The sequence below is a fragment of the Leopardus geoffroyi genome, chromosome D1, assembly GCF_018350155.1.
Source record: "Leopardus geoffroyi isolate Oge1 chromosome D1, O.geoffroyi_Oge1_pat1.0, whole genome shotgun sequence".
Classification (NCBI taxonomy): Eukaryota; Metazoa; Chordata; class Mammalia; order Carnivora; family Felidae; genus Leopardus; species Leopardus geoffroyi.
This window is the reverse complement of record NC_059329.1, coordinates 26,561,295-26,575,066: the sequence shown is the minus strand read 5'-3', so window position 1 is coordinate 26,575,066 and position 13,772 is coordinate 26,561,295. Positions and strand designations below refer to the sequence as shown.

At 46.0% G+C, this 13,772-nt stretch overlaps 1 protein-coding gene across 4 annotated transcripts in view; it reads left to right on the top strand.

The window, feature by feature from the left end:
* Positions 1-13,491, top strand: part of NFRKB (nuclear factor related to kappaB binding protein) — a 39,709-nt gene extending 26,218 nt beyond the window's left edge. For 2 of the 4 annotated variants that reach the window (XM_045483469.1, XM_045483466.1), the window contains exons 16-27: positions 196-256; positions 675-849; positions 2,625-2,731; positions 3,101-3,224; positions 3,437-3,516; positions 3,652-3,872; positions 3,983-4,253; positions 4,874-5,083; positions 7,668-8,435; positions 11,239-11,345; positions 12,153-12,288; positions 12,404-13,491. In XM_045483469.1, coding sequence (XP_045339425.1) covers positions 196-256; positions 675-849; positions 2,625-2,731; positions 3,101-3,224; positions 3,437-3,516; positions 3,652-3,872; positions 3,983-4,253; positions 4,874-5,083; positions 7,668-8,435; positions 11,239-11,345; positions 12,153-12,288; positions 12,404-12,529 — 2,386 coding nt within the window. In that variant the 3' untranslated portion in view covers positions 12,530-13,491. The remainder of the gene's footprint in view (positions 1-195; positions 257-674; positions 850-2,624; positions 2,732-3,100; positions 3,225-3,436; positions 3,517-3,651; positions 3,873-3,982; positions 4,254-4,873; positions 5,084-7,667; positions 8,436-11,238; positions 11,346-12,152; positions 12,289-12,403) is intronic. The other 2 variants (XM_045483468.1, XM_045483465.1) reach the window with 1 other exon arrangement.
* The last annotated feature ends 281 nt before the right edge of the window (positions 13,492-13,772 follow it).

Sequence of the window (13,772 nt, the reverse complement as noted above, 5' to 3'; positions counted from 1 at the left end):
ACCTAGTACTTTTCTGGATTTCTAAGACTCAAGTAATTTTTGGAAATACAGGAGTTACTTGGTAGGATCTGGAAAGTCAACTTTTGACCTTTGTGGGAACAGACTACTAATGAAGGGACATTTTTTTCATGGTGCAAAGGAATGGTTCTGGGTGCTGGAGAAGGGGTGATGGATACAAAATTCTTTATGTTCCAGAAGAACTGACTATGTGGTGCGGCCCAGCACGGGGGAGGAGAAACGAGTTTTTCAGGAACAGGTAAGAAATACCTAGAACCCAGTGAAAATCTCTGCATCTGTGTGGCCATGCTGAAAAAGCTCTGAGCCCGATCTTCTTGGAGTCCAAATTCTTAGAGGGAATTCATACCCTTAACCTTAGACATTCTGTTGGTTGAGATTGTTTGCTGGGGGGTGGAAATGGTGTGAGGAAAGGGAGTAAGAAATGTTTTGATGGGTTTTTCTTCCAGTTAGCAAAATAAATTTACATTTATCTCTCAATCCCTTTGGTAATGACTATGGCTTTGGAGACCACCTATTTCCACTCTGGTTGGCTCAGTATTCCTAGTGGAATAGCCTGTTCCCATTAGTCTCTCCGGGTTGATCTCCTACTGTTTGAGAGTGTTAGAAAGAACCCCACTAATTCTGACTTAGGTGCCTTGTTCCTTTTCTCTTGTTAGGAGCGTTACAGATACAGCCAGCCCCATAAGGCATTCACCTTTCGCATGCATGGCTTTGAGTCTGTAGTGGGGCCTGTGAAGGGTGTTTTTGACAAGGAAACCTCGCTCAACAAGGCTCGGGAGCACTCCCTGCTGCGCTCTGACCGTCCTGCCTACGTTACCATCCTGTCTCTTGGTATGTGCCATCTATTTGTTTCTGTCATCAGCTGTCTCTCCCAATCCCTGGAAGGGCTTCGAGGGTCAAATGTAGTTTTACAAGGCCTTGGAGTTTGGGACATGAAGGGGGATTCTACCCCCAGAGATTAATGCCAGGAATCAGTTTCTTCCCTGATGTCTTGGGCTCACGTTTACTTTCATTCAGGAATTTTTTACAGACCAGCCAACTGCATAAATATGGAATTTGCTACCTCCAGGCTGATTCTTTCATTTTATTTTTTATTGTTTTTGAATGGATATTTAGCAGAAGAGATTTATTTTTCCTTTTACATATATATATATATATATATATATATATGTATATATATTAAGTTTATTAATTCTTTGAGAGAGCACATGCGTGGGGAAGGGGCAGAGAGAGGGAGAGAGAGAATCCTAAGCAGGCTCTGCATTGTCAGCTTAGAGTCCGACTCGGGGCTTGATCTCACTAACCGTGAGATCATGACCTGAAGCAAGATCAAGAGTCAGACACTTAACCGACTGAGCCACCCAGGTGCCCCTAGACAGATTCTTTAAAAATTTTTTTTTATGTTTATTTATTTTTGACAGAGAGAGAGAGACAGAGCATGAGCGGGGGAGGGGTAGAGAGAGAGGGAGACACAAAATCTGAAATAGGCTCCAGGCTCTGAGCTGTCAGCACAGAGCCTGATGCGGGGCTCTAACTCACAGACCACGAGATCATGACCTGAGCCGAAGTCGGATGCTCAACTGACTGAGCCACCCAGGCGCCCCTAGATGGATTGTTTTAAAGATAAAACGTTTAACCTTTTTTTGTTCCATGAAGCTCTTTGGCAGTCTGGTGAGTCCTGCAGACTCTGTCTCAGGATTTTGTCCTTATTTATTGTTATTTATTTATATTTTTTATTTTTTTAAAGATTTTATTTTTAATCTATATACCCAACATGGGACTCAAACTCACAACCCCAAGATCAACAGTTGCATGCTTTACTGACTGAGCCAGCCAGGTACCCCAGGATTTTGTCTTTTTTTTTTTTTTTTAATGTTTATTTTTGAGAGAGTGAGTGCAGGTGGGGAAGGGGCAGAGAGAGAGAGAGAGGGAGAATCCGAAGCAGGCTCCAGGCCCTGAGCTGTCAACACAAAGCCTCATGCAGGGCTTGAACTCATGAACTGTGAGATCATGACCGGAGCTGAAGTTGGACGTTCAATCAACTGAGCCACCCAGGTGCCCCAGGATTTTGTCTTTAAATGAATAAAATACTTAAGAGTTCTAAAAGAAACCAGTCCTATTAAAATATTTATCAAAATCTTAAATTTATGGTGCAGAAATATATGTGTTTTTTATGTTATTAAATGATAGCCTTTAGTAGCAGGTCACTTAGCTCCTATAATTTCCGAATAGCGATGAGTGGAAATCGTATCGTGAGTTGTCTACAGTAGCTGTGATGTGTGTGATACGAAAATACCTGATTTCTGTCGCAATATCACACTACTGCCAATATAAAGTTTGTTACCATTGCTCATAATTGAAGGAAATGCTAAATTTTAGTCAGATATATAACTTTTTTCCTCACCTAAGTTCACAGACCTCAGTTTTGGCTCAGGGTGTCTGAAGTGTAGGACACTGTCTCCAGAGGGCAAGGTCCATCTAGTGCTGAGTCTGACTAAGGCAGAGAGACACCTCAGTGAGCTCCCCACAAGAGCAGGTAGAGGGACAATGCTCCTCAGTGGCAGCCCTGCTTGACTCTTCGACTTTCCATTTTCTGATGTCCTCAGTTCGAGATGCTGCGGCCCGGCTGCCTAATGGGGAAGGTACCAGGGCCGAGATTTGTGAGCTGCTCAAGGACTCCCAGTTTCTGGCACCAGATGTCACCAGCACTCAGGTAGGATGGAAAAGAGACAATGTTTTGTTCCAAAATGGATTTAAGAAAACCTACAAGAAAATATACAACATAATGATTTCTTAAAACTGAATGAAAAAGAGGAAAGAAGGAGATCCTGAGAAATGTGAACAATGATGACCTATGACCCTTGCAGTCTGTGGAGCACAGATTTCCTTCTACCCTTTACTTCTGCTTCTACTGCAGCTTCTTAGGTCACTGTCTCCTTCAGGGGACAGTGCAGTCTCCCAGGAATCTTGCCATTGGTAGTATTGCCACCAGACTGAGATAGGATCTGCGACTCACACCCGGTGGTTTTTCCCTGGTGTCTGAGTCTGACTGGTCCCTTTTCCACTTTGTTCTGCTTCTCAGGTGAACACAGTAGTGAGTGGAGCCCTGGATCGGCTGCATTATGAAAAAGACCCATGTGTGAAATACGACATTGGGCGAAAGCTGTGGATCTACCTGCATCGGGACCGGAGCGAGGAGGAATTTGGTGTGTGAGGCTCTGACTAGATGAGGGATGCTTCTGAGTTATTGCCCCAATTCCATTCTGCTTCGTGATGATGTTCAGGCAGGATAGGAATATAGAGGCAAGACTTAGCCCATTGGCGAGGCCACCAGTGAGGCCTCGGCTCTTAATGAAACCACCCTCCTTACTGTGCTGAGGTTAAACTGTTGCTGAAACTTAACCACCTTTGTTTGCAGAGCGGATTCACCAAGCACAAGCAGCTGCAGCTAAAGCCAGAAAAGCCCTTCAGCAAAAACCCAAGCCTCCATCCAAGGTGGTAAGTGACCTCCTGAGAGCAGCTGCCTTAGCGGTGTCAGGGATGGTGGCAGCCAGGCCTTCCCTGAATTCCCTGCATCAGGAACCATGCCATCCTTTGGTGACTTTGGCTAAACTATCTGCCTTCTGCTTGTAGAAGTCTGGTAGCAAGGAGAGTTCATTGAAAGTCCTCAGCAGTGGCCCTTCTGAGCAGAGCCAGATGAGCCTCAGTGACTCCAGCATGCCTCCCACTCCAGTCACACCTGTGACCCCCACCACTCCGGCTCTGCCTGCCACTCCGATCTCCCCTCCTCCTGTGTCCTCGGTGAACAAAAGTGGCCCTACTCCTGTCTCAGAGCCAGCAAAATCTAGCTCAGGGTAAGCTCTTTCACTGTTTTCTCCAGCTTTCTCCCTCCAGAGATCTTTTGTGTGTATGGCTTAACTTGCTTTATTTTTTAATCATCCCCCTTGCCCCCATTTTCTCGTAGTGTTCTTCTGGTGTCTTCACCCACAATGCCACAGCTAGGAACAATGCTCTCCCCGGCTTCCAGCCAGACTCCACCAAATTCTCAGGCAGCTGCCCGTGTGGTGAGCCACTCTGGCTCGGCTGGACTGCCCCAGGTGCGGGTGGTGGCCCAGCCTGGCCTTCCTACTGCTACTCAGCAGTCAGCAGGGCCGACTCAGACACTGCCACAGATGCCAGCAGGACCACAGATGCGCGTTCCAGCCACTGCTACTCAGACCAAAGTTGTGCCACAGGTAAACGGGGACGGCAGAGCTGGACCTCAAGGTGGTCTGATGGGTCCAGTTGGCAGAGTGGGTAAGGACCAAGGAGCGTTAGATTATTGCTGCTGCTGCTGTTTAACACAGCGACTCATTTGATGTTCAAAGCTGGCTACGCGTTTTTAAGTCGTTGTATTTTACATGTTGGGAATCAGAACTTTTGAGAAGTTTAGTGATTTACCCAGGATTGTAACATCAGGATCCTGGTGGATGGAGGTGGAATGTGATTCTAAATCTCAGGCCCTTTCCATTGTGCCTGTCATCTTAGCCATACCGCTAATAGTTGGGTAATTTTAGAGAAGAGTCTTACTTCCTGCCTCAGTTTCCTTTGCTGTAAAAGGGTATAATATTTGTTCTCCGTGTGTAGGAATACAACAGGATGTTAAATGTGCAAGCTTTCTGAAAATTAAGGTGCTCCACACAGATACAAGAACTTTACAATGTGCACTTTAGAGCATAGTGAGCCTTAAGCACCGATAGAGCAGAAGTAGTCTCGGGGGAGCACTTCCTGGGCAGTGACACATGCCGCAAGCGGCTCGCTGTGCCCGGCTGCGTCTCAGTATCTAATTGAGCTCTCCACCTCACGCTTGAACCAGACAGTAATGGCCACCGTGCCGGTCAAAGCTCAGACTGCAGCGGCCACTGTGCAGCGGCCTGGACCTGGGACAGGGCTCACGATGACAAGTCTCCCTGCCACAGCCAGCCCTGCGAGCAAGCCAGCCACCAGTTCTCCCGGGAGCTCTGCTCCGAGTGCTTCCACAGCTGCTGTCATTCAGAATGTCACAGGACAGAACATTATCAAGCAGGTCAGTGGAAATCTCTCTGGGTGGATCCAAATCCTTTTTCCCAAAGCAGAGGATAGTCAGAGATCTTAATGATTTGTAACCTTTGATCTTTAGTTCATGGGTATTTCAGTGGTGAGTTCCCACCAACAGCAGTACAGGCTTCATAGATGCTGAAGATTTCCCCTTTTTCTTTCCAAAAAATTCAGCATGTAGTAGTTTAGCTTCTTGATTTGGAATAGACTTCCCATGAATTTACTTAGTGAATATCTTGTGGTGTGACATTATACACTTTGTTGGCCTTTCTGTTTACCTTTAATAATAGTAGGATACATTTCTATTTTCCTGGTTATGAACATGCACAGATGATAATTGAACTTCAAAGAATGGTTAGGCAGTGGGCGGCTTGATCTCAGGCATGTGAGTTTGAGCCCCACATTGGGTACAGAGATTACTTAAAAATAAAATCTGTAAAAACAACGACAAAGAATTTTTAGGTAAAATAGCAGTGATAGGTGTGCTTATCATGTGCCTGTACTGTGCTGAATATTTTATAGATATTAAATAATTTAATCCTCATAACGCCATGGGGTAGGTGCTTTTGTTATTCTTGTTTTATAGATGAAGAAACGGAACCATATAATGGTAAAGTATTGTCATTTTTTTCATTAAATACTTACTGAGTGCTCTTTTGTGCCAGGCTCTGTCCAGAGTATTGGGGATGTGGTGGTGTATGACACAGACTGAATCCCTGCTTTGTGGGCTTATCTTCTCCTGGGGCTAGGGGACAAAAACCACTTCAGGGACAGGTATAGAAGAGCTATGAACATCAGTAACCAGGGGAAGGACTACAGAGTGACAGGGGTGCCATTTGAGCTAAGGTGATCTATGAAGGTCTGAGGGGAAGAATGATATTAGTGTGCTGTATTTTGATTATCTGGGGACAAAGCATTCTAGGCATAGGAGTAGTAAGTGAAAGTGCCACGAGTTAGTAATATGCTTGAAGAACAACAGGAAAGCCATCAAGCATGTAGCTTAGTGAGCAAGTGTCAAAGTGTTAGAAGGGGAGGCTGCTTGAGAGGTTAGCTGTGGTTAAGTCACGTTGGACTTTGATTTTCTCTTAAATGTGATGGGGAGCCATTTAAAGATTGTGAGCCAGAGCGACTTGATCTAGTGTCCATTTACAGAACCCCTTGGCTGCCGCGTAGGACGGAGTTCAAGGGACAGGAGCAGAAGCAGGGAAACCAGGGGCGAGGTGGTCGCAGCAGGTCCAGATCCTTAACTAGTGCTGGCTTGTGTGCGTTGTCTTTAGAGGTAGGAGAGGCAGTGGGATTCCGGACATGGGGTTGACGGTAGAGCCAGTGTGATTCTTCTCCAGTGGGCAGATTATGGGGTCTGTTGAAACAAGGGAGTTGAGTGTGCCCCACAGCTTTGGGCTTGAGTGATTGGGTAGATTGTGATATCATTTACTGAGATAGAAGAAAACACTGGGGTGCAGAGACTGGAATACAGACTGAGAGAAAAGTGTGTTGAAGTCAGCACCTATATCGGGTATACGAAGGTGTGAATGACATGAAGCTAAAAATTGATCACTCATTGGTTATGGGTAATGAGTGCACTTGACTGGGCCCAGCGGATTGGTGGTGGTTTGGGAATGGATTCAAAAGAGAATGTAAGATGAGGAAGTAGAGACAGGGAATGGAGGCAGTTTTTAAGCAATTGCACTTTCAAAGAGAGCAGAGAATGGGGGCTGGTGGGAATGTGGAGTAAATGAGGATCTGCTTCTGTGTACGTTGGGAAATGTTAAAGCACATTTGCATTCTGATGGCAGCAGTCAGTAGAGAGGAGGAAACTGCTCATGCAGCAGACAGTCCCTGAGGCTAGAAGAGTACATGTGTTACACATGGGAGATTGGCCTTCCACAGGCATTGGTGTGGCTCCAAAGCCCATGCTTGATCACTGTGTCATACTCCTCTCAAAATTGAAGATCGGCACAACTATAAATAAAAGACATTTTTGAAACAGTTAGGGATATACAAATATATATTATTAGATAATACTTGTAGGTCATTATTGGGTAATAATAGGTGGGACTTTTTTGTGTGAGTGTGGCCTGACGTGTGATCTGTCTTGGAAAATGTTTCACGTGTACTTAAAAAAAGGTGTGTATTCTTCTGTTTTTGGATGGAATATTCCATGATCTCTGTTAAGTCCATCTGGTCCAATGTGTAGGTGATTACTATTATTTTTTTAATTTAAAAAGTCCTTTTCTGTGTTGGAAATATGTAAAGAAGTATTGATCGGCAAAATGCTATATATTGGCCTACTTTAAAATATTCCAACTCTTCTGTCCAGCACCTCCCCACCCCCCTCAAAGGTGGGGAAGGATAGATAAAACAAGATTGGCAAAGTGATAACTTTGAAGCTGGGTGGTAGTACATGGATTTGTTACACTTTTTTACTTTTGTGAATGTTTACCAGTTTTCAAAACAAAAGATTAGAAAAACGTGAAAGACACGTACCCACGAAATGGAGGTTTGTGTGATCATACTCATAACCATTTGAGCGCTGGGAATCCCCTTGTCAGTGCTGTCTCTTCCCTATCCAGGTGGCAATCACTGGGCAGCTTGGTGTGAAGCCCCAGGCAGGCAGCAGCATTCCACTCACAGCCACTAACTTCCGTATCCAGGGTAAGGACGTATTGCGTCTGCCACCCTCTTCCATCACCACAGATGCCAAAGGCCAGACGGTTCTGCGAATCACTCCGGACATGATGGCCACGTTGGCCAAGTCCCAGGTTACCACAGTGAAACTGACCCAGGACCTCTTTGGGACGGGAAGCGGCACTGCGGGCAAAGGCATTTCTGCCACCTTACACGTCACTTCTAATCCAGTCCACGCGACGGATAGCCCTGCCAAGGCCAGTTCGGCCAGTGCCCCTTCGTCCACTCCAACAGGTACCACCGTGGTTAAAGTGACTCCTGACCTCAAGCCAACAGAAGCCTCCAGTTCAGCTTTTCGCTTGATGCCGGCACTTGGTGTGAGTGTGGCAGACCAGAAGGGGAAAAACACAGTGGCTTCTTCAGAAGCAAAACCAGCTGCCACGATCCGCATCGTGCAGGGCCTGGGCGTGATGCCCCCCAAAGCAGGCCAGACCATCACAGTTGCGACCCATGCCAAGCAAGGGTCCTCAGTGGCCAGTGGGTCTGGAACTGTCCATACTTCAGCGGTGTCCTTGCCCAGTATGAATGCTGCCGTGTCCAAGACTGTGGCCGTGGCCTCTGGGGCTGCAAGCACCCCCATCAGCATCGGGGCAGGAGCCTCTGCTGTGCGGCAGGTCCCTGTCAGCACCACAGTTGTTTCCACGTCCCAGGCTGTGAGTAACATAGTGGGGAAGAATAGCCCTTCTGCTTGGGGAACTTGTCTTTTGAGGAATGGAATGTAGACCCTGTCTCTGTCACTTCATTTGACCCACACAGGCTTATTTCCTACTAGGCTCTTTTGTTTGATTTTGAAACAAATTTCTGAAGTAGTGTGTACGTAAGTGATTAAAATAGTACAGAAGTACATAGAGTAAAAAATAAAATTTCTTTCAGCACTCTCTACTTCTTCCTTCATGAGGACTAATTACTAGTATTTTGGCATTTATCCTTCTGGTCCTTTTCCCGAGCATTTTTGTACAGTGTGTACACATTCAGTTTAAACAAAAATTCCTGTGAGAGAGCTTCATCTGTATACTGTCCTGTGGATTGCCTTATTTATTTAAAAATATGTTTTGGGGATTGTTCTAGATCCTACACGGATATTGACGGCATTCTTTTTAATGATACCTGATAATCCACAGAAGGCATGTGCTTTACCCTTTCATCTGTTAAAGAATACATTTTTACTGTTTAAGAGCAGTGCTGCCATGAGGAAACACATGAAAGTATTTCTGGAGCGGAGGTAGAATGGGTCAGGTATACATACTGAAGGTTGTGGTAACTCTAGTTGTGCAACCAAAAAGGCCCTACCACCTTCCACTTCCATCAGCAGCTCTCCTGTTTCCCCCATATCCTAACAAATGCTGGATATCTTGGTTTTTTCTTTCTTTTTTGTTTTTTTAACTTAAGTACCCATCTTACTGGTGAAAAGAGTTCTTTTTCTGTTTCATTTCCCTGATCTTTAGTGGAGTTGGGCATCCATTCATATGGAGATTGGCATGTGCTCTCAGTGCAGAATAAATCTTTGCCACTTTTCTTCTGTGGTATTCAGCTTTTCATGTTGTTTGGGTGGCTCTGGATGTTAATTCTTGTTACATATAGAAAATGTTTTCTTCCAGCCTGTTATTTTTTAACCTTGCATATGGAGCCTGCTCTACAGGTATTTTATCTGATTAGATCTATCAACATTTTCTGTTATGGCTCTTAGGTTTTGCATCTTGTGCCATTCTTACTCCAGGGTTATAAAGATATCAGCCTTCATTTTCACAACATTTTCAGGGTTTTAGAAAAGGTGTCATTGATAATCCATTTGAAATATATTTTGTGAATGGCATGTCATAGATATCTCATTTTGTATCTCTTACTTTGTTCCAACATCATTGACTGGTTTATTCCTTACCTGCTAACTTGAAATACTACATTTATCATAAAGCAAATTCCCATATCAACATAGGTGTGTTTCTGGGTGCATGTGTATTTCTACTCTTTAGTTTCTGGATAAGGAGCCCTGTTCTGTACAGTGGGGTGAATACGGACAGCATAAAACACAGTTTTACGTTTCCTAAGCAGGCTGTATAATAAAACCTCAGCAATTTGGATAAAAGCCAGAGCAGTGGAGGAAGAACATTAGTAAAACCAACCAGCCAGCAAACTCTGAAATACAGTGCGGCTTAAAAGGAAGTATTTATTTAGGTTCTCATATCACAAAAATTAAGGAAGCAAGGAAACAGTGCTTACTTGGTCTACTTTGCTCTCAACTCCTCACACAGAAAGGTAGTAGCCAGGGGCACCTGAACCTGAAAAGCATGTGAGGGGGTGGGAAGTAGTGAGCAGTGATTCTTTTCTCCATCTAGTCAGCTAGTTAGGCTAGTTCACCAAGGGGTGATTCCAGTTGGTGTTGTGGTGGTCTGAAACTTTTGACACAACTGAGGCATTCTTAAGAAAACCACCAGGAAATCCACCTGGAGGCACCATCTCAAGGTATTCTGTTTTCTGTTGACATCTTTCAGTGCTTTCTGATGCACTACAAATTGTGAGTAAACTGTGGAGATTGGTATGGGGAACTGTGACACAGTTTTGCACCCGAGGGCCCGGCTTCTTTAGCAATAGCTTGCTCAAGGGAAATGTCGATGCTTTTTCTTAGTATCCTAGCAACTACTTCTCTTGAATCTGTTTTTAAAATCAGATTCACACAAGATTTTACTGTATATAAATTTTATTACCAACCAGGGGTTAAAAAAGCAGGTGGCCTAAAAACAGGTAACGCAGTGAGCTCATCTTTGCCATCCTGAAATCCCAAAGACTAGGCGTGGTCACCTTCTGTTTTGTTCCTTTTAGACCTTACTGGCTTTGGGGTTGGACTTTTCACTTGGTTGAGTTTATTATTAATGTCCCTTAACTAACCTCTTATCTCTGGGAGAGACGGAAAGCACCTGGAAAATGTGACCTGTTGCTAATCTAGCGTGCCCTGCTGTCTGCTCCCTACCAGTGAGCCTGCGCCCCAGTGAAGCAGTAGTTATGCACTCTGTTAACTCCTGAGTGCCTGTGTCCTTCATCACACTTCCTTCAGTACTGTGTGCCAGGTATCGGGAGGCACACGGATGATGAGGAGCCTGGCCTTGAAGGAGCTCAGACTCTTACTGTGCTCAAGTGAACACACGCTTTCCTTAGTGATTTAGTGCACCTATTTATCCTGCTGGCAGCACTTTTATATGGTTGTTGCTCTTGTAGGTAGTGTGAACGAGGAGCTGTTACACAGATCAGAGACTACCTAAATACAGTACGTGAGCTCTTAACTACAGCCTGTTGGCAGTTTTATGAGGGCAGCCTGGGCCCACACCTCAGAAATATCGGGACCCTGCAGCATACAGGAAAAGAGAATATCTTGAGTGCTCACTCCTCAGTTCTATGGCCCTGTACGTGACACTTGGGGGTTTCCTTATCTAGCCTGTAAACCTGATTTCATTTTCTCTTTAGGGGAAGCTGCCTACGCGGATCACAGTTCCTCTCTCTGTTATTAGCCAGCCTATGAAGGGCAAAAGTGTGGTCACGGCCCCCATCATCAAAGGCAACCTTGGAGCCAAGTAAGTGCTGTAGTGATGGGCGGGTGGGGCTTCCAGGTGGCTCCTTGCCACATAGTGGAGAGGCAGCTGGTTTTCCTGGGGCTCTTCTTGAGTATTTCTCCTTTGTTGTGCTCACCAACAGTATTTATTGAACACCTAGTATCAGGTGCCAGGGACACAGAGAAGCGATTAAAACAGACAAAAAGCTGTGCTATCTTCAAGCTTACCTTGTAGGGTGAGGAGAGAAATTATAGAGTAAAATACCCTATGGGGTGGTGGTGTGTACTGTGGAGGAAAAGCAAGGAAGGGAACGACATAACATTCTGGAATGGGGAGGGCTGGTGACATGGCTCAGATGGCAGTTTCCAGTGTGGGTGTTGGGGAAGGCCTCGCTTTCACATTTGAGCCCTGTGTTGTGGTGTTCTGAGCAGGAGGTCTTACTTGGGAAGCTGGCCTTCCTTTGGTCTTGACTTAAACCAGGATAAGGGGCATGATGAAATCAGTCTGATGGTTGGAAGGTGGCTGTTTTGGGGGAGAGTTTCTTGTCTGAAACACACACCTTCCTGGGGTCCTGTCCATTATTTCTGCTGATCGAGGTATGGATGTCGGGGTCATTGTATCCAGAGCCCTGGGGGCCTTTGGGCTTGCTTTTTTTTCATGGGAAGCATAGAAGCTAGGTCTCACCAGCTGGTTTCCATTTCAGTCTAGAATGCAGGAATTTTCACTGTGCTGCTGACCTTCCTGTTTTCCTTAAACATGCGGCCTCATTCTGGGCCAGAGAGAGCACCCTGCCTGTCATTATGCTTCACTGGTGCTTTCCATTCACAGCCTCGGCGGGTTGGGCCGCAATATCATCCTGACCACCATGCCAGCGGGGACTAAGCTCATTGCCGGCAACAAGCCCGTTAGTTTCCTCACTGCCCAGCAGTTGCAGCAGCTTCAGCAGCAAGGCCAGGCCACACAGGTAAGGTTCCAGGCAAACGGTGGGCTCTACCAGGCCTCTTTTTCTCTTGCTGTTTGCTCTCAGCCGAGGAGCTCGTTTGCAGCCTGTTGACCAGACCATCTCTCTTTGCAAACAGGTGCGCATCCAGACTGTCCCTGCATCCCATCTTCAACAGGGAACAGCTTCTGGTTCCTCCAAAGCAGTCTCTACTGTTGTTGTGACCACAGCTCCATCTCCTAAACAGGCACCTGAACAGCAGTGATTCAGAGAGAGAAAGATGACGTCCGTGAAAGCACACACCCAGGCTGCCCTTCTGGCTTAAAGGAGGGGAGCAGGGAGGTTGTGTCGTCCTTCTCAGCTTGTCCTGTTGAAGGGAAGGCCAGCAGTGGGATGATGGCAACAGTGGCGTGGATTCTGCCACCACACTCCACAGTGGAGCATGCTGAGAAAAGTCCCCTCCAGGCTCCAAGGGCTGTTCCGCTCCGATCCAGGAGAAGCTCCTCTGTTTGGGGATGAAGTCATAGTTGTGCCACACGAGCCATGGTTCTCTCCTGAGAGCCAGACACCGGGGGAAGGCTTACAGCTGCAGAGCGTGCAGACCGTTAGTAAGCCTCGTTCTCGATGTGGATTGTATTTTTTTTTTAGCTTCTGGTCTTCTCTGTGACTAGTGGTCTGGATAGGAATTTTATGTCCAGAAATTTTTACGTAACTTATTTTTTTAAAGAACCTGTTGTATGTCTTTATCCAGTGGAAACCTGGGCTTTATAAAGCCCCCACTCCCCACTGCCCCGAACTGATTATTCTCTTGACCAGAATGGGAGAATAGCAGGATTCTCAGTGAGTTGGTGGCTGACTTGAGAGCTGCATGGCAATGGGGAGGCTGTCAGCTGGGTAAGAAACCAAGGGAGCGAGATAAGTGAGATAGCGTGGGTTCCCTGAAATGGGATTAGTTTGGCACTACCTCATAAAGATGAGGTATCAGGATCTTGACTGTGGTCCGTATCTTCATCTGCTGACTTTGTCCTCCTTGTCAGGCCTGTTCGCACAGAAGTCCAGAGCCTGTGGACAGGATGGGCAAGTGCCAGCAGACATGCTGCTCTTGTGGCATAGACTTTATTGCAGTTCAGAGATTATATGTTTTGCTTTGCTCCAGGGCAAGAGTCTGCAAACCACAGCCCTGGGGCTGGCTACCCGTTTTTGTAAATAAAGTCTTACTGGAACACAGCCCATGGCCGTTTGCTTATGTATTATCCTTGGCTGCTTGCAGTCAGGAGGCAGAACTGAGTAGTTGCCATAGAGTCCAGATGCTCCTCAGGCCTAAAATGTCTCTTATGTCCTCAGGCCCATTAAGTAAAACTTTGCAGGCTTCTGCTCCAGAGTAGAGGCGGCAAGAGGAGAGAGTGAGTGGGTGTGCCCACTGGGCGGACGAAGCAGCACAGTCACAGGAGAGGTCAGTCGGGGTTTACAAATCCTTTAATCCTGGCTGCCTCTCATTTCTCAGCCTC